This window comes from Marmota flaviventris, chromosome 4 (genome assembly GCF_047511675.1).
Source record: "Marmota flaviventris isolate mMarFla1 chromosome 4, mMarFla1.hap1, whole genome shotgun sequence".
In the NCBI taxonomy this organism is placed as follows: Eukaryota; Metazoa; Chordata; class Mammalia; order Rodentia; family Sciuridae; genus Marmota; species Marmota flaviventris.
In genome coordinates, this window is record NC_092501.1 from 43,554,928 (window position 1) to 43,582,634 (window position 27,707).

Sequence of the window (27,707 nt, forward strand, 5' to 3'; positions counted from 1 at the left end):
GAGCCAGGAGGCATTTCTTTCTTTTCTTTCTCTCTCTCTCTTTCTTTTGTTGTAGGTGGAACCAATGCCTTTTTTTTTAAGAGAGAGAGAGAGAGAGAGAGAGAAGAGAGAATTTTTTAATATTTATTTTTCGGTTTTCGGTGGACACAACATCTTTTATTTTATTTATTTTATGTGGTCTTGAGGATCGAACCCAGCACCCTGCGCATGCCAGGCGAGCACGTTACCTCTTGAGCCACATCCCCAGCCCATGCCTTTATTTTTATTTATTTATTTTTATGTGGTGCTGAGGATTGAACCCAGTGCCTCACTCGTGCTAGTCAAATGCTCTACCATTGAGCCACAACCCCAGCCTCCAAAAGGCATTTTAATCAGCAACTTCACAGGGCAAAGCCTCCTGGTGATTTGATCTTATGGGGATTCCAAGTTCTGCTCAATCTCCTCAGCTAGCTCTGAAGGAGGAAATTGTTGAGGCATTGCTGGAATTCTACTGGCAGTACCGGGCAGGGGTTCCTGCTCCAAGGCCTCCTCCTCAAAGGGTTCTGTTAGTTCCTGATTGAAAGCAGGGGAAATCACTTTCTAAATAGGAGACAAAAAAAGCAAAAAAGGTATTAGTTGTCATGGCTTGAATTAGGAATGTCCCCCGCAAAGCTCATGTTAAAGCATGGTCCCCAATGTGGCAAGTTCAGAGGTATCTCTTTTAAGAGGTGGTTGGATCATGAGGGCTGTGACCTCATCAGTGCATTAATCCATTTGATGGATTAATCATTTGAATGGACTGCTTGGTGGATGGTAACTGTAGGCAGGTGGGGCATGGCTAGAGAAGGTGGGTTACTGAGGACATGCCTCAGGGATTCTATATTTTGTCTCTGGTTCTTCACACTCTCTCTGCTTTCTAGCTGTCATGAGTCCAGTTAGTTTTCCCTATCACACCCTGCTGCCATGATGTTCTGCTTAACCTCATGCCCACAACTATAACCAGAGCAGACCATAGACTGAGGTCTCTGAAACCATGAGCCCAAAATAAACTTTTCCTCCCCTAAGTTAGTTGGGTATTTTGGTCACAGTGACAAAAAGCAGACTAATACATGAGTAGAGGCTAACCACACTCTGGAAACACTCTCAAGAATGGCAGGAACACAATGTTGCTATTTTCACGCCAAAGACTAAGTACAAAACTGAAATACAGCTGCCATAGCAAAGCAGACCATCAAATCTGCTAGGATCAAGTGACTCACCAATGATCTAACTGCCTCCGGAACAAAACTCAACACCTTTGAAAGGAAATGCAACATGGTCTAGGCTCCCTAGAAAATACCACCTACAATGTTCAGCATAGGAGTAAAAATTACTAGACGTAGGAGGGAGTAGGAAAATGTGAACCATAATCTAGTGAAAAAGTATTCAATTGAAAGAGACCTGAAAAGGTCACAGATGCCAGAATTAGTTGACAAGGACTTAAAAAAAAATGATTAAAACTTTTCAAAATTTTAAGGGGAAAAATGGACATATTGTTTGAAAGAGTATATCAGCAAAGAAAATGGAAATTATTTTAAAAAAGAGAACTAAGCTGGGTGTAGTAGCACATATCTGTAATCCCAACCACTCAGGAGGTGGAAGTAGGAGGATTGCAAGTTTGAGACCAGCTCGGACAACTTAGTGAGACTCTTAAAATAAAATTTCAAAAAGGCATGAGGGTGTAGCTCAGTGGTAGAGCACTTGCCTAGCATGTGTGAGGTCCTGGGTTCAATCCCCAGCCAGTACCACAAATGAGAAAGGGAAAAAAAAAAAAAAAAGGGCAGGGGCCAGTTAGAAGTTCTAGAACTGAAAAGTATAATATCTGATTTTTTTTTTTTTAAATCCTAACATAGGGTACTGGACATTGCAAAAGAGAGTGTCTACAAACTTGAAGCCAGATCAACAGAAATTGTCCAAACTGAAGTATAGAGGGGGAAAGATGAGCAGGGCCCTCAGGGACCTATGAAACAATTTCAGGTGACTGTAGTCTCTTGCTGAGGTAGGAGTCCTTGGAACCTAAGCCCCAGGGGCTACCTCCACTCCATCTTTGCCTAGAAGTCTCAGAGCCTCATTCCATACTGAACCTTAAGGGACCGGGCAGAGAGCTCTGGGTGAAGCACTTGGTCACATGATCTTTAAGACCCTTCTGTATTCAAAGTATTGAGTCTATGCAGCAAATACCTGTATTGATTTTTATGAAAATGTTTTCCTAAAACATGAATGCTTCGGAGCTTTATAAACAACAAGAATTGCTTTCTGACTAATATACAAAATTATGGTTTATATTGTCAAAGCTCCTCTGTTTAGTGAAGAGAAACCCATATAGGTCAAGCCTCGCTGGCTCTCTTTGCCTGGACTCTACTGTTACCCACTCTATGGAGCTCTTCTTGATTCCTGTAATTGGAATGACCTCTGCCACACTGAGAACTCTGTTTCTATTCTTCTTTTGACACTTCCTCTAGACTAGTATTCTATCTGGGGTACTCAAGAAAAAAATTAACAAAGTCTTGTTAAGACAAAAACAAAGATGGTTTTAAAGGATTAAGGGAGGGAAATCTGGCAAAGCTTTGAGTGTAAACTAGCAGTACTGCTGAAATTTCATGAAATCCCTCCTGGGCCTGTTTGAAACCAGATTTACCAGTACTAGTGATGCAAAATTTACAGGTAGCCAATAGCAAGGGATAGTCCATAATCCACCTTGAGCCAACTTGGAACCAGATCTTGGTTCCCACTACCTCTTTGCCTTTTATCTCGCCCTTTCAACTTCTACTTGGAAATTAACTCAGAACTGAATGATGTGCTTCTCCCTTGCCAGGCAGGTGATCCTTTCAGCTCTATTTTAAATCCCTGTTGAGTTCTCTTTGTTTATTCCCTTCTAACAAGTGGAATCAATTTTCATAACCACAACTTGCACATGAACTCTTTCCTAAAAGTGAGAACTTGCACACAGCCCAGGCATTATCTCTCAGTTCCCATCTTCCCTTACAATTTCCTTGTCTCACACTTGGTAAAAGAAAGGCGAACCTGTTGCTTTTCAAAATCTTGCTGAGGAATATTGCTGCAGGGTGCAAAATATCCTCAGTGTGACTCAAAATACCAGAGTGTGCAAAGTTTTTTTCAATAAAGCTACCACAAAACTAGGGTGGAGACTTGGGAGTCTATCATCTTGTATTTTTATTTCTATTACCAGTGAAACATGGTGTTAGAAAATGATTGGGTTGTCAGTAGGGTGATAGTGACTTCTGCTTACTGAGCCTCATTTCTTCCATCCCCCCAAAACTGCTTCAAACATGAACCCTTTCTGAGGGAGAGCTCCTTAGATCACCTCAAAAAATAGCATAAAACCATCTTTCTTTTAATTTATTTACATATGTTCAGCCTTTAAAATAAATTTACTTATTGTTTATGAGGTTGCTGAGCATTTTATTATAAATGAAAATAAGTTTAATATATGCATATTTTCAAAGTCGGTTTTGGAAACCAGCAAAAGTTAGTGACTTGTACCAGACTGCACTAAAGACTCAAATGCACAGGATGTAGTGATAGTTGAATAAGATTCAGATCTCCAGCCTGACATCCCCATTAAGTGAATTATCTGTTCTGGCATAATGTAATTTTTGGAAAGCATAAAATGGCAGGGGACATCTTTTAGGAAATTGTAGAGAAGATTGTGGGAGATAAAAGATTTGCTTGTCAGAGTGATGAATGTACAGTTTTTTCCAACTATTCTGAACTACGAATTTATGTTCATTATTATAGCTTCAAAGAGGAGGCACCAGAGGCTCGACACCTAAGCAGAATATAATAATAATATACCAAATAGTTAATGTAATCATATGCATTAAGTATGCACTGATAACAATCATGTTTGGTTTCTGAAAAATACTGAATAATTTTTGAACAAGGGCTCAAGGATTTCATGAAAAAAAATATTTGTTCCAGGTGAATAGATTGTTTTAAAAAAATCTAGATGTGTATGTCAGTAACATCAGTAGCATTTTCTGAATCTAACATGAATTTGCCTTGAACCTTCCCTATGTCATTGACAAGACCTGGTTCAGACATAAATGTGGGACAGGGAGGGAAAGTTGACTAAAGGGGCCTCAGTGTGCTCAGCACGGTGGTGGCGGCTGCCCTGGGGATTTCCTGGAGTCCATCCCTGGGATGGGAATGGGCCATGGTGAGTTCCCCCTTCCTACCTTGTGACACTCTTCACACTTCTGTTGAATCTGAAGCTCTTCTTGTTTCAACATTGCTGCCATTTCCTTTTCCTTGAGGCTGTTCTCATATTCCTCCATCAGCTGGATCTGTTCTCGCATATTCTGGGGTAATGTCACAGGCTCAAGTCAGGTCAGCACCAAGAGGTCTTATAAGGGGGCCCGCCATCCCTGGGGATAGTCCTGGACCCAGGCCCTTTAAGCATATGGAGTTTCTTCCTGTAACTAACTTTAGCCTGCTGGCAGCTCCAAACCCACCAACTCCACACCCCTGAGTTGGATTCCAGCTGCAGACTAAGTCATCCTGGGAAGGTGAATGAACCAAAACCCTCCTGGCCAACTCCAGGACTCTGCCTTGGATCCCAGTCCCTCCAGGGAAGCTGAGCCCTCCCTAGACACACCTGCACACACACACACCTTTTCATTTGCTAGAGCTATTTTCCTGTAATGGTAAAGCCAGTGAGCCAGGTACTCTATTGGGTCACTGGGCCGAACCTTTGCCACTTCTGCCAGTGCCTGGGACAAGGAATTTCCAAAGCACTTCTTCAGATATTCCGTTTCCATCCTGGGGACCTGGGAAGCATCCAAACAGACACATTCTTGTACACAGGTAATCATATCTTAAAAACAGATTCATTCTAACCAATTCAGATTTATTTTAGGATAAATATGAGATGTTACTTGGTCTCACCCATGTTCATCAGCTACCCATGGCTGTGACAAAATATCTGAGGTAATCAACACATAAAGATGAATTTATATTTGCCAGTAGTTTCAGTCTATGGGTGCTCAGCAGAACACCATGGCAGGGAGCATCAGGTGGAGCAGAGAAGCTCTTCTTATAGTGGCCAAAAACAAACAGAAAAAGAGGAAGCAGTCAGGGTCTCACAGTCCCCTTTCAAGGGTTTCCACTGGGCCTCACCCCTGTAGAGTTGCACCATCTCCCTATAGCACCTCAGGCTAGAGACTGAAATGGCAGCATCTGGCTTTTGGGGACATTTAAAATCCAAACCATAGAACCACTCTTCTCAAAAGAACCAACAAATGTATACTTGCCAGTAGGCCTTATGTTCAAGCAGACTTTTGTTCTAAAGCTCTCCAGCACCTGGCTCCCTGACAAACTCCATGTTCCTGAAAGTTACATATTTAAACTCCAGAAGAATCCAGGGAATAACAGAGGGTCAGATCTAGCCTTCGCATTTTCTGGAGGCGTTTTTTAGTTTATTCCTCCCTGGAACTCTTTCTCTCCATTTTTCAGTTTAAGGAAGGAAGGAGAGAAAGAGAGAGAGAGATGTGAAGCTAAAAAGGAAAAACCAGTGTTTCCCAGCTCTGGGGGCTGCAGGGCCTAGAAGCCAAATGCTTGAGCAGCAAGGAGAGCCCTGAGCACTGGGAAAGTGTTTTCAAACATCCCTCATCATGAAAAGGGCATTGGAGCTCCTCAAGAAACAGCTGGCTCCAAGCCAGGTACAGGAAAAGCCTAAAGTGCCTGATCACTCACTGTGCCAGAAAGTAAAGGAGTTCTAAAGAACTGAAAGGTTGAGGACCCTGGAGCCATGTTCAAGTGGCTCCTACAGCCAAATATGGGACACGTTGATCACTAAAATAAATAAATGAGTGTAATAGATTTGTTAACCTAAATAACAAACAGATTCTCCAAAAATTAAGTTTATACAGGAGTAGCACTGCAACAGGAAAACATACGCTACCTGCAAACTGTGCATTCACAGAGGCTGAGGCCAGGGAAGGGGTGGTTGCTGGTGGTGGGACTAGGGATTGAACCCAGGGGTGCTCTACCACCGAGCTGCATCCCATTTTACTTTCACTTTGAGACAGGGTCTCTGACCCACCTGGCCTAGAACTTGCTATTCTTCTGTATCGGTCTCCCAAACTGCTGGGCACAACAGTGCCCAGGTCCAGGGGAGGTTTACAAACGCAAAAAGAGGAGGATTTTATCAATATTTTGAACAAAAATCCTTGATCATGAAGAATCCATAGCAAGGGTGACATCAGTGCAAGATTAGACTGTTGCTGGGCAAATGTCCCTGCAGAGATATTCTGTTTCAGGTTGCACTGGTGTTTGTGCAAGGCTGTGGCTCTGGCAGTCTTTTGCCATAGTTCCTATTATCAGGCACATGTGTGTGAGATCCTGTCCTTCACGGCCTGAGAGCCTGACTTATTATTTGTTTCTTTGGACTTAGCACAAGTGGCTGTATTTTTATTCTGATAAGTTTCACAAATAACTCAGAATAAAAAAGTATCCATAAGTCCATCCCAAAACAAATGTAGATGAACAGGGAAAAAACTAAATTTCTTCCCAGAGTAGAATGCTGATTAATATATGTGGAAAGAATAATGGAAGTTTCAAAATTGCTATTTTATAACCATTGTAGTATAACTGAATCAAGCTGGAGTGCTAAAACACATCATTAATGGGTGAATGACTATTGGTTTATTTTATTTAAAATTGTTTTTTTGTATTGGGGGATTGAACCCAGAGCTACATTCCCATCCCTTTTTATTTTGAGACAGGATCTCCCTATATTGCTAAGGGGCTTGCTAAGTTGCTGAGGATTGCCTCAAACTTGTAACCTTCCTGCCTCAGCCTCCTGAGTCACTGAGAAAATGGCCATGCCCCATCCTGCCTGAGCAGGTAAATAATATTTGATAAGGAACAGGATATTTACATGGCCTCAAAGTTTCTCTCCAAAAATATGCATTAATTTTTCAAAAGGGAAATATAGAAATTTTATAGTGGTGCAATCTGGCCAACACAACCTTAACCAAGTGATCAAACTGAGTATCACCAGTGAAGCAACAAAGACATCCCATACCTCCTGCTGGGATGCCCTTCCTATGGCACATTATACATTTCTGTGAAGTCCTGTCCAAATGTAAAATTAAATCCAACTGAGAAAAACATCAAGCAAAGTAAATTGAGAAACAGTCTACAACTGGACTATACTCTTCAAAATATTATGGGCCAGGCTGTATGGGCAATGACTAGACTCATGTAAGAAATGCTTCTCCCATGGGAAAGCCCCACCTCTGTACCCATTACTAATTGCCTAGCATAGTATACTTAGCAACACAAAATAGCAATTCTTATACAATGTAAAATTGTTCTCATTGGTCTCCGTTTTTCTTGGGCAATGTGCCTTATCCGGGAATAACTGATTAGATGTTAGTTGGTATTCTTTAACTTGTACTCGACTAGGGTCACTTTGATCCATTTCTCTTTTGATTATGATTATGGAAAATCCCATGAGAAATACTGAATGAGAATGAAAATATGATTAAGGACATTGCATTCTTTCACTAATGGCTTTATTCAGCTTCTGTATATCCTGCTTGCTTGCTTGCTGGTTGCTATGTCAACCTGGATGTGGTTTTTGTCTTTAAATATCCTAAAATGTTGAGGCTGTAGGCTGTTTCCTGCAGACAACTTGGTCCTGCAGGGAGCAGTCCTGGTTGGTCAGAATAAAGACTCTTCAATTTGGGTAAAACTGGGACTTGATGTGTTTTCTAAGCGACCTGCCCCACAATGTCAAGGTCATAAAAAGAGACAGGGAACAAATAAAGAGAAAAGCGGACTAAACACATGATACTAGGTTTTTTTTTTTTTTTTACAGAAAAAAGAATTCTGTAAAAGATATTGTTGGGAAAATTGTATAAATAAAATGCAAACTGTAGATTATACAGTAGAATTTATTAACTTTATTGTGAATAATTAAAATTTGAGTGAAATTTAATGTCTCCCAAAGGTCTCTGTGTCCTAATACTTGAAACCTATAAATATGTTAGCTTATATGGCAAAAGGGACTTTGTAAATGTGATTAAATTAAGCATCTTGAGATGGGAAGTAGATTATCCAAGTGAGTATAATGTAATCACAAGGTTCATTCTAAGACAGATCAGCAAGGTCAGACAGGGAGGGCAACATGGTGAGAGAGCAGAGGGAGAAGAGGTGATGTTGTCAGGAATGGATTCTCCTCCAGATCCCCCAAAAGGCTGCTGACACTTTGCTTTTAGCCCTGAAGACTCATTTTGGACTTCTGACCTCAATAACTAAAAGAATAAATTTGTGTTTAAAGTCACTGAGTTTGGTGTAGGTGTGGAGGGTGGGAAGGAGGGTGGATGGTGTCTCTTTCTGCCAATCTGTGGCCCAACTAAACAAATGAATGAGGATTAACAATCTTCTGCACCCTTTTCACTCAGTGTGGTCTGATGACAAAAGAGCACTGGAATTCTATCACCTGAAGGCTTATGGAAATGCAGATTCTCAGGTCCCACCCAGAGCTACAGATTCAGAATCTTTACTTTAACATAATCCCCAAGTGATTTGTACCTAGAAATCCACCTTGTCATTGCAGAACTGTCCATACCAGGAGGAAGAGCCATCAACTCTGCATTCCCAGGGTGACTCTCCATTCCCTGTTCATTGGGTAGCTGTCACACTGCTTAGGTGTGACAAACCCTACTGGGAGAACTTATCCCTTTTGCTTGGCACACAGTGGGTGCTCGGTAAATACATCTTCTGATGTGTGTGGGCCCAGATTAGAGCTTCTGTTTCCTTGATTCATCAGTGCCCACTCTGGCAATTACTACTCAACCAGCTTTTATTGATGCCTCTCCTAGCAGGTAATGCTACACCCATAAATTAAAACAGAACCCGGGAAGTTGGCCTGGTCATGCATGTCTGTAAACTCAGACACTACGGAGGAGGCTGAGGCAGGAGGATCACAAGGTGTAGGTAAGTTTGGGCAAATTAGTCAGGTTCCGTCTCAAAATAAAAAATAAAAAGGGTTGGAGATGTAGCTCAGTGGTAAAGCGCTCCTGGGTTCAATCCCTAATACAGCAAAAACTGACATAACAAAGAAACAAACAAACAAACAAAAAACAACATAGGAAATGTTAGCAAAGTATTTTGCACACACGCCTGGGCCCGGTTACAGTGCAATCGTGAGAGTCCGGAGGTCACCAGGAAGTACCAAAGTGCGGAGGCGTGACACTGCCAGACCATGCAGCATGCAGCGACTCTCCCAGGGGCTGTGGTCTCCTGCTTTCTAGGTCTGGCAGTCCCTCAAGGCTCCTTCCAGAAAGTCCGCTGCCCCTTCACCTCTCCCACACAGAGCCGGTCCACCCGCCAGGTCTGAGGGTTCTTTTCAGCAAGCGCCTGCTCCCAGCTTCTGGGTGGCAAGCCTCCTCATCTCTCCCCTCCGCGCGCCCCCTGTCCTTCGCGCGAGTCCCCTCCCGTAGGGCGCGCGTTTCCGCTCCATCCCCCACGACGCACGCTCAGCTCACCGTTCCGCGCGCGCCCCTGCCGAGAGGACGCCTGCTCTGGCCCTGGAGGGGAGCGCTCGTTGCCTAGCACCGGGACGCGATTAGCAGATTGGGATGGGCGCATGCGCCGGGTTTGCGCACCAAGAAGGGAGGAGCCCTTTTCTCAGAACGGTTCCTCTCGCCTAGCAGAGGCGGTTCTCACGGTTGGACCTTGAGAGCGGCACAGGTCTCTACCCCAAAGGCCGAGGGAGAGTTGGTTCACTCCTGGGAGCTCCGTGGGTCGCCACTCTGTGGATCCGCTCCTCCTCCTCCCAATCCCTGCCTTCATTTGCGTCTTCTTCCCCACCCTTTTCTGTCTCCTCCCTCTAGGCCCCCTTTCCTGCACCTTCTCCTTGTGCCTCTAGTTCTTTTTCTCCTCCTCCTCCTCTTCCCTCTCTCCCTATCCTCCTCCCGGCTTCCTAGCAGGATCCCTGGATCCCGGGAAGAGACTCTTCTGCAGACCCAAATAGGAAAAGTGACCTAAAAGCCCCAGGTTGATGGTTGCCAGATAAAATACTGATAAAATACTGCAAGGCTATGTAAATTTGAATTTCAGATAGACGGATTGCTTTCTAGTAGGAAAATGGTATAAAAGTTATTTATTGTTTCTCTGAAGTTCAAATTTAATTGAATCAGCTCTTTTTAAATTTAACTTTGGTACCTCTGCCTGAGTACCTTACCTTCTTATTCAGCTGCCAGTTCTCCCCCAGGCTGGTTCTCCCACCTTTTAATGGCTGCAGAAGCTTCTTCAGGCCAGAATTAACTCTTTCTGTAGAAAGGGCTTTAGTGGCCTAGGTCCCTAGTGGTGCAAATAAAAACAACATTACTTAATGCAGGAGAGATGGGCACTATTGTAGGTTCATGGACAGGGACCAGATGTTAAATGAGAGGCCCAACAAGCAACCCTTAGGTCCCACTGATAAGGCTGTGACGGATACACACTGAACTTGGCTTACCCTAAGGCCAGAGGTTCTCCCCTTCCCACGTGTTATCCTTCTGGAGCAGCAGCAGAACTCCCTTCCCTTTTTCATGTTACTCACTTCAAATGACCTGAGATGTCTGTGTAGCACTGTTTTTTGAGTGGATCCCACTGAAGAAGCACAGTGAAGACTGTTCCAAGTCAGTAGCAATAATGCTTTTCTCTGTGTGATTAGGACACTAATACCAACTTAATAGGAAATTAGGTCCATTTTTGAGTCACTTTTCTGTTTTCAATTTTGAGTTTTTTGGACTGTGTTTATGCATACAACACATACTTGTTCCTTTCCCCACTGCTGTTGCGAATGCAAAAGATAACATGTCATTTCTGGACCTTGCTTTTTTTCACTTCATTTTGGGTCCTAGAGAACATTTCTTGTTTTAGAGAGCATTGTCCTTCTCTTTTATGCCTGCACAAGAATCCAGGGTGCTGTATCTCATTGATCCCTAGTATATGAACATCTGAATGGTATTCCAGTTTGACTATGGCAAATGAAAGTGCAAGTAACTATGTACATATGCCATTTATACTTTTGCTAGTATATCATTGAGATAGTATTCAAGAAGTGAGATTGGTGGATCAAACACATGATTTTCTAGATTTTTGTCAGTTCCCCTCTGTAGGATTGTGTTTTGCTCTTGGACCAACATCTCATGACAGAAGAAAAGCCTTGAGGCTTATGGATGGACCTCAAGATATCAGTGTTTCTGAAATTTTATGCAGAATGCTAGGTGCAGTTGTCCAGGGATGGATCTAGACACATTGGCATTTTGTCTACTGTCATTACCAAGGCTCTTCCTTCTCTATGTTGCCTTGTGAATTTTATTGTCCCTTTAGGAAAGGTTCTCCTAGGGTGACATCTCAGCTAACTTCAAATTTAGCTGAGATGTTACCCCTAAGAGAACTTCTTCTGTGACTATGTGAGCTGCTTGGAGAAGGAGCAACTTCCTTGAGTTGCATGGGAAAGCTCAGGGAATGAGAAATGATCTCTGTCCTGCAGGTGAGGAGATATTTTTTTCCTGTTGAGAGGAAGGGATCATCTTCATGTACAAAAATCACAATGATGGAAAGGCATAAAGTGTTATCAGCAGAGTGGCAGGATGTTCAGTGGAGCAAGAGCCCAGGGTGTGTTGTGGGCAGGGGAGTTGCCTGGAAGCAAACCTGAAAAGAAATTTGGGGCCAGGTTGTGAGAAGCCTTTTTTTTTGGTCAGCTTTGTGTTGCTGTGACTGAAGGACCTGACAAGAACAAAGTAGAGGACGGAAAGTTTTTATTTGGGCTTAGGGTTTCAAGGTTTAATCTGTGGTCAGCCTACTCTTTAGCTCTGAGGTGAGGCAGAACATCATGGCAGAAAGGTGTGGTAAAAAGGAAAAGGAAAGCAGTTCAAGACATGGCAACCAGGAAGCAGAGAGAGAGCTCCACTCACCAAGGACAAAATCTATACCACAAAAGCACACCCCCAGTGACCTACCTGCCTACAGTTACCACCCAGTTAATCAGCATCCATGGATTAATCCACTGATTAGGTTAAATCTCTCATAATCTAGTAATTTTGCCACTGATTATTCTTGCATTTTCTCACAAACACCAACTTTTGGGGACATCTCATATCTAAACCATAATAGAGCCTTGTATTCTATTCTTTTATACTCTTAACCTTGGAAATACACGGAATTTTAATGTTGAGACTTTTTGTAAAGATGGCATACATGGTGTAGGAGGACCATCTTAGTAGAGTGTAGGGTGAAGCCCTAGAATCGAGAAGTGAGTACCAACTCTTCAATCTGAACTGTCCACTTATGCTCTTTTTGCCTGGACTTCCTCAATCTGCTCAGTGGGGAATTGTGATACCCAAAGTTTTAGGTATGTTGTGAGGATTAAATGAATCAGGTATTGCTTGGCATAAAGTCAACTTGAAGTCAATAATCCCTTTCTGTCTCATGCACTGGACTTAAAAGCCCTTCAGGATTTTTAACTATTTTAGCTGTAATGATTTTAGAACAGCCCTTTTGGAAGCTGTTAGAAGTTTCCTCGGGGCAGTTTGCTTATGCCACCCATACTGGGAAGTACCCATGATAGAGTAGAGTGCTTTGTTGGTCTCATTGACTTTACTCCTATTGTATTGTAACTGAAAGCCTGCACTAATGCAAAATGTTTATTTTTTTAGAGGTTTTTATTTATGAGTTAGAAATGGAGTCGTCATATCTTCAAAAGCACCTTGGAATGTGTCTAACTCTAGGTCTTGCAGAAGTAGCAAGAGTTCGCCCAGAGGATCCAATAGAATATTTAGCATTGTGGATTTACAAGTATAAGGAAAATTTAACCATGGAACAACTAGTAAGTATGAATCTCCTTTTATGAAATAAGAAATGTAAAATAATTGGTTCTTTTTTTTTTTTAAAGATTCCATGTGTTAGCAATAAGAAATCAAATATATGCTCAAAATGGGTGGGAAAGGCAAACCTTTATTTCTGCCAAAAGGGCTTGCTATAGGAACCTGGCTAGCAAGAGCACCTGGGCTGGCTCTGCAGGTTTATATACCTAATGCAGCACTGCCCTTCACCCTGATTGGAGGACTCCAGGGTACAACCTAGGCTATTGGCTAATTTTAAAATTCAGGTGGGCAAAAGGGAAGGACTATAATTTGATCCAATTAAGACTGAATACTTTATTCTGAAAATGGACCACCAGACTATTTCTCATACATGTTATTTCTATTGTAAAAAATAGTATGTATTATGAAAAATAACATGTGAAAACATAGGAGAAAAAATACCCAAATAAGATTTCTGTTTACATTTTTTAGGTATTTTCTTCTACAGGTAGTCTTTTTTTTACAAGTTTGCCTGTAGATTTTCTTTTTACATACCTGTGGTCATTCTCAATGTATAATTTTAATTTTGTGCTCTTTGTTCAGATAAAACACACATCTCCCCCAATTACTATATCGCTTCTAAATGGATGGACTATAATTTGCTTGCCCGTTTTCCTATTGTTGGTGAAGTTTTCAAGATCATTTTTGAATTGTTTGGTCTCTAATGAGTCACGTACTATTGCTTTTAACCATGCTAGAGGCAACAAGAAATGGTGGACTTGGAGCATGAAAGAGAATTGGCTCGGAGGGAGCAGGAAATTATGGAGCGGCTCAAGGCAGAGGAGCTCTTGTTGCAGCAGGTAAGCAAGAAAGGGAGCTCGGTGGTTACAGGAATTAGTGATGTCAACTTCAGTTCCTCTGCCACAACCCAAACACGGGCAAACTCCTCAGCTCTGGCCACATGGATGTGGCTTCCTGATAGATCCAACTTGCTGCCCTTGTGCATCCTCTTTGTTGCAGAAACAGCAGCAGTGCAGCTGGGAAAACCCAGAGAGCTTGCTGTCGTGGAAGACCAGGAGAGAGAGCAGGACCTAAATGGTCTACCATGTCTCTGCTGAACTGAAGAGTGTTCATTCAGGGTGGAGTAAAGTAGGAGATGGCGAGTGAACATAATATTTTCAAGGAGATTTTCAGGAGAGATGAGTTTTTTGTTTTGATTTAGGAACACAGTACGGGGAGTGGGTGACATTAGGAAACTGGATGATTCAGAGTCAGCTTCCCTTGGAGACGAGGAGATGAGGTCTGGAAGATGGTGAGGCAAGTGGAAGGCACTTCTTTGATTATAATGGAAGGACAGAAGAGAGGAGAGGCACATGTGGTTTTCCATGGCACAGGTTGGAAACAGTTTCTGTGTGACTGTTTCCATCTCTGTGAAGTAGGGACCATGACCATCTGCCAAGAATGAATTGGCAAGTGGGAATGTGAAGGGTTGCAGGGGCTTTGGGGAATGAAGAGAGAGTTGACCAAAGAAACTTAGCATTACAGATGGAGTATTCCTAAATTCCTAACAAAAAAAAAAAAAAATCCTAAATCTGAAATTCTCCAAACCTGAAAGATTTTTCAGTGGCAACATGATACCACATCATGAAATTTTGTTTCTTGTCCAAAATTATATGGAATTACTTGGGTGTATATGAAACATACATGAATTTTGTGTTAAGATTTAGGATCTATCCCCAAAATATATTATTATACATCTGCAAATATGTCAAAATTGAAAAAAAAACCTCTGAAATTTGATATAATCCTGGTCCCAAGCATTTCTGATAAGGGATACTCAGCTGGTACTTGGTAGCAGTTGATGGATGATCACACATTCATAGTGGTGCCCTTTGGTTTGGTTGTGTCATTATGTGATTTTCCTACTTAGTGCAAGTGTAGAGGAGGCAGACTCCTTGACTAAAGTTGGCCTAGCAGGACTGGGGTAGCAGGACTGGGGGCTGAACATGCTGGTAAGGGAATGAGTGGAGGGAGAGGTCAAGGAGTCTCAAATGGACAGCTCTAGGGTGGCCTCTGAACTAACAATTTTTAGAGAACTCCTGAACTAACTGTAAGCCACCTCTGTAGTTCCACCACAGAAGACTTCACTTTAGAGTCTCAGATCTACACATCTTAAAAAGGGAAAGAAGCCCACTACTTGGATGTGTGGATAAAAAGAAAAATACAAACTAACAAACAGCTTCTCTGCTGAATCTCCCTTGATGCTGAGATAGAAGTGTCTGGGTGCCAAGGTGTCTAGATGAATAGGGCTGTTGAGAACATTGCTGCTCTGAGTCTTCACCCTCAGTTACTTGGCTTATTCTTGAGGGGAAGTGGCAGCATGTTGAGCTGGATGTCAAACCATTCATACAAACAGGCCAGCCATCTCTCCAGCAGCCGCAACTTTGGGGGATTTGTCCTCCTCTGACTGTTCCTATGCCTAGCATCTGCCCCCCTGTCAGAATGACAGGGATTCTGTCTCTGTCTTTTGTTCTTTACTAATGATTTCAGGCTTATCCCTCTGAGCAGGCAAAAGTTCCCTGGTGAAGTGTTGGCCACCCTGGGATATTATATGAATTTCTTTATCCAGCCATCTATAGGTAGACATTTGCTTCCACATTTTGCCTATTCTAAATAATGCTGCAATGATCATGGGAGTTCAGGTCATCTCTTTGAGATGCTGATTTCATTTCCTTTGGATATTTACCCAGAAGAGGGATTGTTAGATTCATATTTTAATTTTTTTGAAGAATGTCCATACTCTTTTTTTCCATATTGACTCTACTAATTTATACTCTCACAAGCAGTGTACAAAATGGTTCCTTTTTCCATTTCCCTGATGCTAGTGATGTTGAACAGCTTTCATATTCCTCTTCAACATTTTTATGGCTTCCTTGGAGAAACGTCTGTTTTTACACTATGGCCTACTGTTTCAGGACCTTGTCACATTTTTAAATTCAGCTACTTTTTTTTTTTTTTTTTTTGCTATTGAGTTAAGCTTCCTATATATTTTGGTTATGAACTATTTATCAACTATATAATTCACAAATATTTTCTCCCAATCCTCAGGCTGCCTTTTCTCTTGTTGACTGTTTCCCTCACTATGAAGAAAGAAAAATTTTAATTTGATCTAGTTCCACTTGTTTATTTTTGCTTTTGTTACCTGTGCTTTCAGTGCTGTATCCAAAATGTCATAACCAGACGCATTTTAAAGAGATTTTCTCGTACTATGTTTTCTGAGTTTTATGGTTTCGGTCTTAAGTTCAGATCTTTAATCCATTTTTAGTTGAGTTTCGTGTATTGTGCAAGAAAAGGAAGGGTCCAGCTTCATTCTTCTGCATGTTGGACTCTAGTGACTATCCCTCCCCTGTGTGTATCTTGCAGGACTTGTTGACCATATATACTCGGGCTTATGTGGGGGCCATCTATTCCATTCCATTGGTCATGTACGTGTCTGTTTTTACACTGTTAATTACCATAACTTTGTAACATAATTTGGAATCAAGGAGTATAATGTCTTCAACTTTGTTTTCTTTCTCAGGATTACTTAGACTATTTGGGATCTTTTATGATTCCACAGGAATTTTAGTACATTTTGTTTCTAGTTCTGTAAATAGTTTTTTTTTTTTTTTGGAATTTTGATAGGTTCCAAATATGTATTAAGTTTAAACTATAGATTACTTTAGGCAGTATGGACATTTTAATATTATTAATTGTTCCAATCCATGAACACAGGGTTATCTTTCCATTTATTTGTGCCATCCTCATTTTTTTTATAGGAGTTGTACAATTTTCAGTGTATGATCTTTTACTTCCTTGGTTAAATTTATTCCTAAGTACTTTGTTCTTTTTGATGCTATCATAAATGACATTTCTTTTATAGATAAGTTATTGGCATACAAGTTGTAAATTTTTGGAATAAGAAGAATCACACTCAACCATTACTTCAAATGTTAAATGATTTTGAATTTCTTGATTATGTTTCTTAATTCAACCTAAGAATTATAAAACAAACAACACTCATATATGAATCTTACACTGCAGTAATATCATTTCAACAACTCATGTTGCATGAATCACAAGAAATGTCAACCAGCATTATGTACTTCCCAGTGCCTCCAGAAACTGGAATGAGAAATCACATCCTCATCCCCAGATGATTGGCTTAGATGTATTTTCCAGCCTCAAATTATAGTTCCAGAGTGTTCATTAGACCACATTGTAGGTACAAAGAAAATTCTCATATTTCAAAATTCACTTAACTGTGCCATTAAGAAGCTTCTACCAGACTTCAGCTGGCAAATATCAGGAGAAAAATCTAATAGGATTCTGTAAATGCCTTCTAAGAGATAAATATGCTCAATTTAAACTACAGGCACACAGGATTATATCACTATTTGACAGTAACTATCTGTGTGAAAAGACAGTTTGAAAGATGAAAGATTAGCATTAACATTTTCAACTTTGATAATAAGGAACACTAAGTTTTAAATCCAACTAAGTGGAATGTTATCTTTAATTTTTTTTAATTCTTAATAGTAAGCTGGTATTATAAAAAATCTATTCAAGGATTATTATTACTTAAATTTCATCAATAAAATATTGTGGAATTTTTTTCTCTCTTTCTATAACTGTATAAGATACTATAATATCCTCAATTTTGCCTCTAGGCCTGTGAAGCATAAACTACCATCTGACCCTTTACAAAATAAGTTTATCCATTCCTAAGCCAGAAAGTAACTTCTCACCACCAACCCAGCACTGTCTAGTAAAAAGTTAAGCTCCTCACATTCAGAACATTTTACAGATACATTTTAATAACATATTTAGCAAAACAACATGTTTACAAAGGTAACAAATAGTAATATTTTATTTACAAAAGACTTTTAAAGGCAATTCCTTGATATTCCTATATTATACCCACTAAAAGAACAGCCCTGGGGTAGGTGGCTTATTTATGGAATCTTTTTTTTTTTTTTTAAATGAAAAAGTGGTTACCAGAGGTGGGATACATGAGGTGGGAGGGGAAAATGGGGGGATGTAGGTCAAAGAGTCCAAAACTGAAGTCAGGTAAGATGAACTAATTTAGAGATCTAAGGTCCTGGATGGGGACTGTAGTTAATGATATTGTATTGTATATAGAAAATTTTCTAAGATGGTAGATTTCAAGTACTCTTATCTCCCCCCCACACACAAACAGCAACCAGATGGATATATTAAGTTCTCTACCATTAGTAATCACTTCTGTATGCATATGTATATGAAAACATAATATTGTATACCTTAAATTTATATAGTAAAACATTTAAATCTTGGCTCCAAGCTAAAAATTCGCAATAAGATGTTAACACTGTTAAGCTGCAGAACTGCTGTGTCGTGGGACAAATCAAGATATATTTAGCTTTATTTCTGACAAAAATTATAGAACCCATGATGGTTAAGTATATAAGATTGGGCCCATCACTGTGGCATATACCTATAATCCAGGGTACTCAGGAGCTGAAGCAGGAGGATCACAAGTTTGAGGCCAGCTTCAGCAACTTAGCAAGACCCTGTTAAAAAATCAAAAGTCAGAAAAAAACAAAAAAAGGCTAGGGATGTAACTAAGTGATAAACAGTCCTTGGGTCAATCTCTAGTAGTAAAGAAAAAAAGTTTATAGGATTGGATGAAAGTCACCATTATCAATGCTGGCTCAATTACACATGAGAGATACAAGTATTTTCTGTAGTAGCTTTACACACCTATGTGTCTAACCAGCATTTTCAACTAAGCCTTTTTCTATACAATGTATATTTTAATCATTATCAGTTGTAACACATCAGACTTCACTTCACTTCATAAACACTTGTATATGTGTTTATGTTTCTCAACATTTTTGGAAATATTCTTACCTATAATTGTTCCATGAATACTGTTCATGGAGACTAATTTGTTCCAAACCCAGAATTGACTCTTAGAATAACAACTGGGCAGCCTTAGGAACATGTGACTATCATCAAGCGCCAAGGAAAAACAAAGTCATTTGCCTGTTTTTTAATTGACTGTGGATGTTTTTCCCAACATCAACTCTTTGCACAACTGTCCTCACCAAAAGACTAATAATCCAACAAGTTTTTTTTTTCCTGGACACATCTTTTGGCCACTGAAATGAAATGAGTTTTAATAACTCACTGCTGGCTAATGTCATTCCTTGCTTTTATAAGATATGAACTAGTTGGGAACTTACATTTGTTGTAGTCTTGCTTTCATTTATAATTTTGGTGAAAAAATTCTGCTGTGATAATTCTGTTTTAAATTTTCTATTTTATCTGAACTTTGCTTTCATGTGAGTCAAGAATATCATGGTGAAGGCTTAGAGTGGTAATGTTGATGCTTAAGTGTATTTTTTTTAGCATAATGTCATTGTATAATACAAACCATATTTTGCCATTCAATTTGATAACAAAATAATCCACAGTCCATTGTACCTTAAAAGCACAACATCTGAAATTCATTTCTTCTCTTGTTTTGACATGATAGATGAAATAATTTTTTTTAAATGTTATGTTACGGTGATAATGTGACACTCCAAACCCTGTTAAGTTATAATGCTGTCACTGTAATTCATAGCACTCTGAGCAGCAGTGTAAAGTTGTGAGAGGCCCATTCATGGTCTCTGTTGCAGCTACTCTGCTTTGCTGTTGCAGGGCAAAATCAGTCACAGACAGTACATAAGTGAATGAGCACAGCTGTGTTTCAATAAAACTTTATTTATGGATGCTGAGATTTGAATTGAATATAACTTTCAGGTGTGATGAAATTTCATTCTTTTGATTTCTTTACCAATTATTTAAAGATGTAAAAAGCATTCTTACCTCCCAAGCTATAAAAAAAATGAGTGGCATCAGATTAGCCCACCATCCTTATAGCCGACCCAGATTCTAGTATATACGTGTTGGGTTGGGAACAAATATATTGATGATTATTCATGGTTTCAGATAATCTTAAGATTTTTCTCACCCATTATTTTGCATCCAAGTTTTGATTACTTGAAGATCCATTTATGCTTAAAGAGGTTTTATCTGAAAAAATTATCACAATTGCATTTGTAGCTCCAAGATAAACAGAAAATGACTTGATTTTTGTACAAACTGTTCTTCCTACAACTAGCAATTAGAAATCTTCCCCCTTTTTTGTGCTTCAGGAAATATTTGTAGAAACTAAATATTATGTGGCTGTGATCATTTATTTCTATAAGTTTCTAAAATTCAGGTAGGTATAAATTAAATTAGCCTGGGGCATTTAAGAGTGATAGAGTATTTTCCTGGTGGTTAATCAGACTGTAATATGACTTACATATTTCTGAATATTCAGCAACAACTGGCATTACAAATGGAGTTGGAAATGCAAAAAAAAGAGAAAGAGAGACTAGAAGAACTTCAGAGAACTCAAGAACAATTAGAGAAGGTAATTTTAAGTTTTATAAATATGTTTATTTAAAATCTTCTAGAATCCTTAAACTGATATCATAGTAAAAAGATCAAGGGATTGTCTAAAGACCTGTCAGACTTTAGCTGGGTGACTTAAGTATATCATCACCTTTTCCATCTCAGTTTACCTGTTTCAAAATATATGGATAGAAACATAATATTATGGGTAATATCTCACTGGATTATTGTGAGGATCAAGTACAGTCATGTATGTGAAACCGCTTTGTGAGCACCAAGTTTCTCTGTCAACATTTTTGTCAAGAGCTAGCTATTCCCAATGGAGTCTTACTGAGGCATAAAGAAGAAAGAAATATAGCATTTGCTGGTAAGTGAATGGAAATGGAGAAAATCATGCTATGTGAAATATGTCAGACTCAAAAAATTAAGGGTCAGATGTTTTCTCTCATGCGGAGGCTAAAGCAAAATAAGGGAAAGAAGGTGTTGTGGGAGGGTATCAAATATCATGAAGATAAAGGGAAGATCAATGGAGTAGAAGCAGAGAATAAGAGGAAGGAAGGAGGGAGGGAAAGGGGAAGAAATATGGAAGGAATCTAACAGAATCATATTATATACATATAAAAACACACCAAAGGGAATTTCACCTTTATATGTATGTAGAAAGTACCAATCAAAAACAAATAAATAAAGGAGTGAAAGGAAGATCAGTAGAGAAGGGAAAAGAGGAGGAGGGAGGAAGGGAGGAAAAGAGGGGGTGGGGATTGAAATCAAATTCCTTGTATATAATTTGTCAAAAGGAACCCAAATACTGTGTATAATTACAATGCTCTAAAAAAAGAAAAAAAAGAAGAGAGATGAGAGGAATGATGGAATGAAATTGTCAAAACTTTCCTCTGTATACATATGAATATGTGACAGTGATTTTCACCCTTATGTATATTAAGCACTAATTTTAAACAAACTATCAATAAATTGTAGGAAGACAGAGTAGTGGAAAAGAAACAGGTAGGGAATAGCAGAGGGCAAAGGGAAATACTGGGGACTGAATTGAAGCAAATTGTATCCTATGAAAAAAATTATATTCCATGCTTCCATAATTATGTCAAAATTAAACCCAGTATTATCAACTGTAATGCACTAATAAACATGTGGATTATGATCCTAAAAAAAAGAACCCCAATACTGTGTATAATTACAATGCTCTAAAAACAAACAAACAAACCTAAATGTAGGAAAAGGGGAAAAAAAAAGCTTACCATTTCTGATGGTGGTAGCTACTGTTGGAAGTTAAGTTTGTTGAAGAAAACAGCATGTCTGTTTTCTTCAGGTTAAATGGGTTAACAGTAATTTGCATTTTGAAATACATTTATATAGATTTTCATGTCTTTTACTAACGTAAATTGTGCACAATTGATTTTTTAAAAACCTGTCTTCATTGATTGTGTCTATAGAATGTCAAATGTCCAGTTTACTAATATTTCCTGGTATCAGAAAAGTATGTATCATATAGACCAAACTTATGAATGACTGAATTTGTGGCTACTATCTCACACTCACATGTTACTCCCATGTTGATTCCATAATTAAAAATAAGGTCAGAAGGAGGTTTTATAGAATATTTCCAATATGTTTATTAATGGCTCAGATCAGAGCATCTCTATTTAAAGGGTGTTTTTAAAAGTGTCAAGAATGAATTGAATCAAAAAGATGAGATTTTGATGTATAAATTTAAACCCCTCTACATAGTTTTATAAAATATAGATGCGGGTGTTAAGTTAGTCTATGTAGGAGGAGCGCCTGGATATGCACATATGTACACATACATGCAAGCACACCCTTTCTCTTTAGTTGAGTTAGTGACCCAGAATGACAGGAGAAAAACAGGATCATATCAAGAAGATAACAATCAAAATAAGGGATTTAAAGTATCTTTTATTGAGGTGAAATGATGGTTCTGTTTGAGTGCCTAAAAATAGGAGATATCATTTTATGGCTCCAAAGCCTCACACCCATGTTATTTCAGTCTGTTCCGGTATCAGCAGTCTGTGTGACCAGAGTGATGGTAATTTTAATAATTCGTCTCTCCTCTGGATTATCATCCTTTATCTCTCCCCTGCAAAGTACCTCTGCCTCTCCCATTGCTCAGAGACCAGTCTGTTCATGTTCTTTATTCTGGTCTTATCGTGGCTGCAGACAGACAATTTAAACTATCATTCTCAAAATAAGTTTATAGGAAGGATTGCCAGTTGGAGAAAGTATTGAACACTTCAACTGTGAAGAACTCTGGTACATTTGGGCCTTCCAGACTGTTGAGAGCAAGAGAATCAAATGCTGCCAGGGCTCTCACCTCTGCTGTTCTCTGGTTGCTATTTCCAGTCTCTCTCATGATGGTCTGGTTTGTAGCACTTGAGTGAGAAATGTGGTCTTTAATGGTTCCTGGGTTTATGTGTGTGTAGCTGACACCATTGGTGAGGAATGGATTTCTCTTTTGGTTCAGTTAAGAAAAGAATTTGGGGGAAAGATTCTGACTGGTTTTGTTTGTTTCAAATATCTATTTCTGTGGTTGGGGGCTATAAGAACATAGGAAAATGGAGTTGTCTTTGGAAAATAGTATCACATATGTTCCTATAATTAGGATGACCATATGTATGAGTACAAGGTTATTGCCTTCCGATAGCAAATGATCTGTCAGGTCACCCTGCTGCTTTAGAATGAAAAGGTGGATAGTAAGCAAGGTTTGGCTTGGTTGGGAGAACACTTTGTCATTCACGAAAAGGCCTCCCCTGTTAGGCAATACATTTCTACTGTAGACTTATGGAGAGTGTTGCCTACACACTATGAAGAAGACTTGTTCATCGAATAGGAATTTGGGGAAAACACAAACACTTATTTCTTTCATACTATGTATAAAACTCTACTTATACCTGCAAATTCTCTTTAAAATTTCTTAAGATTTTATTAGAACTTTTATTTTGTCACTCTTTACATTTGCTAATAACTTGGCTTCAGATTTAATGTTTTTAGCTCATTTAGTTTTAAAAAAGTTTTACTTAATTATAAATAAAGCATAGCTGTCTTCTGCTAGTATTTCAATTAAACTGTGATCTGCAGTTGTGTGTGAGGTGTGTATAGACCACACCTTAAAGAGTGATGGGTTTTTACTCTTAGTTTGATTATGTAAAAATAAAAATGCTTGAAAATTAAACATGAAATCAAATGGGCTGTATTTAAAGTATTTTATTAACTTTTATATATTCTAGGAGATGAGAACGAGTGTGGAAAGTATGCCGAAGAATGAGGATACTTTTTATTCAGAGGTGAGAAGAAAAAGTTATCTATGTTATGTGAAATGAATGACTATGCTAGGACGTAAATCTTAATTTTGATGCATCAGTAAGTAGCTAAAGGGGTATTATCAAAACTAATAGTACAAATATATGTTCTTGTGATAGATCACAAGCGTGATGCGCTTTGAAGCTAAATCTCAAAGCAAACAAAAATTGTGCATTCAGTGTGTTTATATACTTAAAAACTAGAATATCTTGAAATATTGGCCATAGAATTATTTACAAATTATGTATTTTAAGTTTCTGAATGTAGTTTTTCTAATTTTTTCTTGTCCTTAGCAGATATTAGTTATTCCACTAATTAACAATGTTGACTTTTTATGATGTTATTGAGAAATTTCATATTAAATCTGAAAGATATTAGTTTCAAGTCACTTAAAAGTGAAAGTGAGTTTTGTGATTGTAGGAAGGATTTCTAGACACAAGCAAAACACTTGCTGAAATTAGTGATAGATATGGAGCACCTAACTTGAGCAGAGTAGAAGAACTTGATGAATCAATGTTTTCTGATGTAAGTATCAAAAATTTTTAATTATATTTATACACATATATTTTAGTTGTTGATGGACCTTTATTCTATTATTTATTTATTTATTTATATGTGGTGCTGAGAATCAAATACAGTGCCTCACACATGGTAGGCAAGTGCTGTACCACTGAGCCACAACCCCAACCCCCAAATATTTTTTTTAAAAAGCAAATTATTTCATCTTTTTCTTTACTTTGATAAAGCCTAATACATATAAGGCCAGAATTGGTTGGCAAATAGGCTATTTTTCTTCATAGAAAGTCAGTTCCCTGGTTGCTGACCATTTGCATAATTGGCACTATGTTTTTTTTTTTTTTTTTGAAGAGGGGGAGAGAGAGAGAGAGAGAGAGAGAGAGAGAGAGAGAGAGGGAGAATTTTAATATTTTATTTTATTTTTTAATTATCGGCGGACACAACATCTTGGTTTGTATGTGGTGCTGAGGACTGAACCTGGGCCGCACGCATGCCAAGCGAGCGCGCTACCGCTTGAGCCACATCCCCAGCCCCGGCACTATGTTATTTAATGAAGTGTGTCATTGGAAAATCCATACTTATATCTGTATCTGTCTATGCCTATTATCTGCCTATGTCTATCTATGTATGTCACCTTATCTGTCTATTTTGGGGTTAGACTTTGAAAATAACAAAATCTCTTCAAAAGGTGTGTGTGTGTATGTGTGTGTGTGTGTGTGTGTGTGTGTGTATGTGTGTGCATGCACATGGGTATTATATAATCTTTATATTTGGGAAGGCACACCATTTTGCTTCTCTTTAATAAGCCCTGGAACCACATACACATCCTAATGAGAGTGCATACTTTTTCAGTGTATAAATACATTTGTTTGTTTAGCAAACATATCATGTCTTCTGTGTGCCAGGCTCTGTGCCAGATGCACTTGTGAATAAGAGTTTTGACCTTGAACACAAGGTTACTCTCTAGAGGGAAAATAGGCCAGAATTTAGTAGAATGACCAGGTAATTTATTGTCCAAACTAGTATGCTTTTGAGAATGAAAGGAGGAGCTTTCAATAACTGAGCTAGATTAGCAGGTGTGGACCTGGATGGTACTGGTAGAAGGGCACATTGGAGCACTTTAGTTTGATGAGATGGAACTGCCAGCGCAGATTGGGAACCTTGGTCAGGGAAGGAAGTCACCTACTTGTTACTCAGTGGTAAGGTGGAGGATGAGGAGTTCCAGGTAACACAAAAAGTGTGAAGATCCAGGCAGGAGAGAGTATGGAGTGGAGTGATTTAGCGGGGGCAGGTAAGGGATGAGGCAAGGGACAAAGCAGGGGCCAGGCCCTGAAAGGACTATAATAGCTGCCCAGAGAATCATATTTCCTTACAGGCAGTGGAGTTTGATGTAGTGGAGGCTGACATATCCAGAGCTGCATTTCAGAAAGGCCAGGCTGGCTATCTTGTGGGAAGAGAATGTGCGATACCTGTTAGGAGCTTTGCGAGTAGTCTAGAGACAGGCAGCCATGGCTGGACATGAATGTTGTTTTCAAGAGCTGTTCAAAAAGTTAGACTAGAAGGACTCAGTGCTTGTCAGTTTATGGCTATATTTTTATTGGATATCTGCTATTATTTGACACTGTGGTGGGAGCTAGAAAACACTATTGAACAATGTACCTGCCCTTTGTGGGCCTTGGGCCAGTGAGTAAGGTGCTCTGAGGGACTAGGCAGAGATTTTTAAATTTTTTTATTTTTATTTTTTGGTACTAGGGATTGAACCCAGGACATTTTGCCACTGAGAGACATCCCCAGCCCTTTTAATTTTTGAGACAGGATCTCGCTAAGTTGCCTAGGCTCTCACTAGGTTGCCAAGGCTGGCCTTGAACTTGCAATCCTCCTGCCTGGGCTTCCTGAGTTGTTGGGATTATAGGCATGTGCCACAAGACCTGGCTGGATGAGTCTTCTTGAGGAAATGAAGATGAAGCCTCAGCCTGAGATGAGCCCAGAGGATGGAGAGAGAGAGAGAGAGAGAGAGAGAGAGAGAGAGAGAGAGAGAGAGAGAGAAGAGAGAGAGAGAGAGAGCCCACACACAAGATGTTGAGAATGGACTGAAACAGTCCAGCACTGTGGCTGAGTTGCATGAAGCTAGGAGGATGGGAAGATTGAAAGCTGGAGAGGTGGTAAAGGTCAGATGATACTGGGTTCCGAGTGTTCATGTAAGGGATTTTGATCTTAAATGCAGTGGGAGTTATTCAAAGGATTTAGGGATTAGATCTGTCTTTTTATAAGCTGCAGAGAGGTTTGCAATGGGCAGCAGTGGATAAGGGTGACCATTTAGGAGGCTATTATGGTTATCCAGATGCAAAGTAACCAGGATTAGGTAGAGATGAGTCCTAAGAGAATTCGAGATTGGCTGAGTGGACAAGGGAAGAGGGATCCCAGAAGAAAGCCAAACTCTTATCCTCAGGCAACTGAGCTGAGTGTTACCATCTGATGAGTTGATGAATATTAGAAAAGGAAGGTTTTTGAACAAGAGGGCTTCAGTGTGGAGAGGTTGACTTTCTGGCAGCTCTGAGATATGCAGGTAAAAATGACCACTTGATGCGATGTAGGGTATGGGTCTGAAGAACAGGGAAGAGTCCAGGCAGGAGATTCAAATTCAGCAGCCATGGGCAGAGGTGCCAAGTGAGCAAGGAGAGTGAGCAAGGCACCTGGGAGAGCATGCTGTGAGTGTTTATAAGCCTGCGGGCTCAGGGGAAAAGCTTGGGAAATTCCAGAATTTTAGGGGTGGGCCGCAGAAAGAGGACCTCACAAAGAGAGTGAGAAAGGAAGCAAGAAAAGTTGAAGAAAGGAAGGGAGATGACCACCTGGAGAACACATTCATTATCATGTTCTATTTGGATATTCTTCTAAATCATCTGAAATTCGCAAAAAAAACTTCATTTACATAGCAATTATGTAAGCTCTATTTCCTTTCTTGTACCTTTTCACAGTTCTCATTGTATTAAAGTCTGTTTGCTTTTATTTTGCTTCTAGGTCGCATTAAACATTGATCAAGATTTGCAGGATCAATAAATCTAAGAACAATAAAAATTGTCTGCTTATTTTAAGTTTCAAATTATGAGCTCTTGATTTGTAAGAATTTTTTTTTTTTACCTCCAATCTTGAACTCTACATTTTTTTCCCTCTAAGGATAACTTTATAAATGGGCTTCAAAGGAGTACCTTAAAATATTGTTTGGATATTCCAATGCATCTGGTTATTTGTGTGATTACTTTGGGAGAACAGGACGGATGGAGTTTGCTGAAGCAAGCAAAAACAGGCAAAAAGATGAGCTGTCTGCAGGAAATGAAGGAGGAAGCCACCGAGGAGAGCTCAGCACAGTTCAGCATGCCTTAGATATGGCTTTCTTCCTGGGAGGGGACTGCAGGGCTTTCTCCAGTTTGCTGGGAGCTGGAAATTCTGAATCCCCACTTCGATGTTGTGACTGGTCTGGGGAAGGAACATTCTCCACTATCCTGCTGGGGAATTTTCTCAAGCTTAGCTTGCTCAGCCCCCTCAAGT

The 27,707-nt window shown here is 39.5% G+C and overlaps 2 protein-coding genes across 2 annotated transcripts; one reads left to right on the plus strand and one right to left on the minus strand.

Annotated features, from left to right (window-relative positions):
* Nucleotides 1–297: 297 nt before the first annotated feature.
* Nucleotides 298–9,571, minus strand: Dydc2 (DPY30 domain containing 2). The gene is made up of 4 exons (XM_027939875.2): nucleotides 9,537–9,571; nucleotides 4,653–4,808; nucleotides 4,218–4,340; nucleotides 298–579 (listed from the first exon to the last, which is right to left on the minus strand). Exons 2-4 carry the CDS (start codon nucleotides 4,797–4,799, stop codon nucleotides 412–414), a joined length of 438 nt encoding a protein of 145 aa, XP_027795676.1. The 5' UTR covers nucleotides 4,800–4,808; nucleotides 9,537–9,571; the 3' UTR covers nucleotides 298–411.
* Nucleotides 9,572–12,721: 3,150 nt separating this feature from the next.
* Nucleotides 12,722–27,218, plus strand: Dydc1 (DPY30 domain containing 1). The gene is made up of 6 exons (XM_027939934.1): nucleotides 12,722–12,868; nucleotides 13,604–13,705; nucleotides 20,239–20,331; nucleotides 23,573–23,629; nucleotides 24,066–24,170; nucleotides 27,180–27,218. Exons 1-6 carry the CDS (start codon nucleotides 12,722–12,724, stop codon nucleotides 27,216–27,218), a joined length of 543 nt encoding a protein of 180 aa, XP_027795735.1.
* The last annotated feature ends 489 nt before the right edge of the window (nucleotides 27,219–27,707 follow it).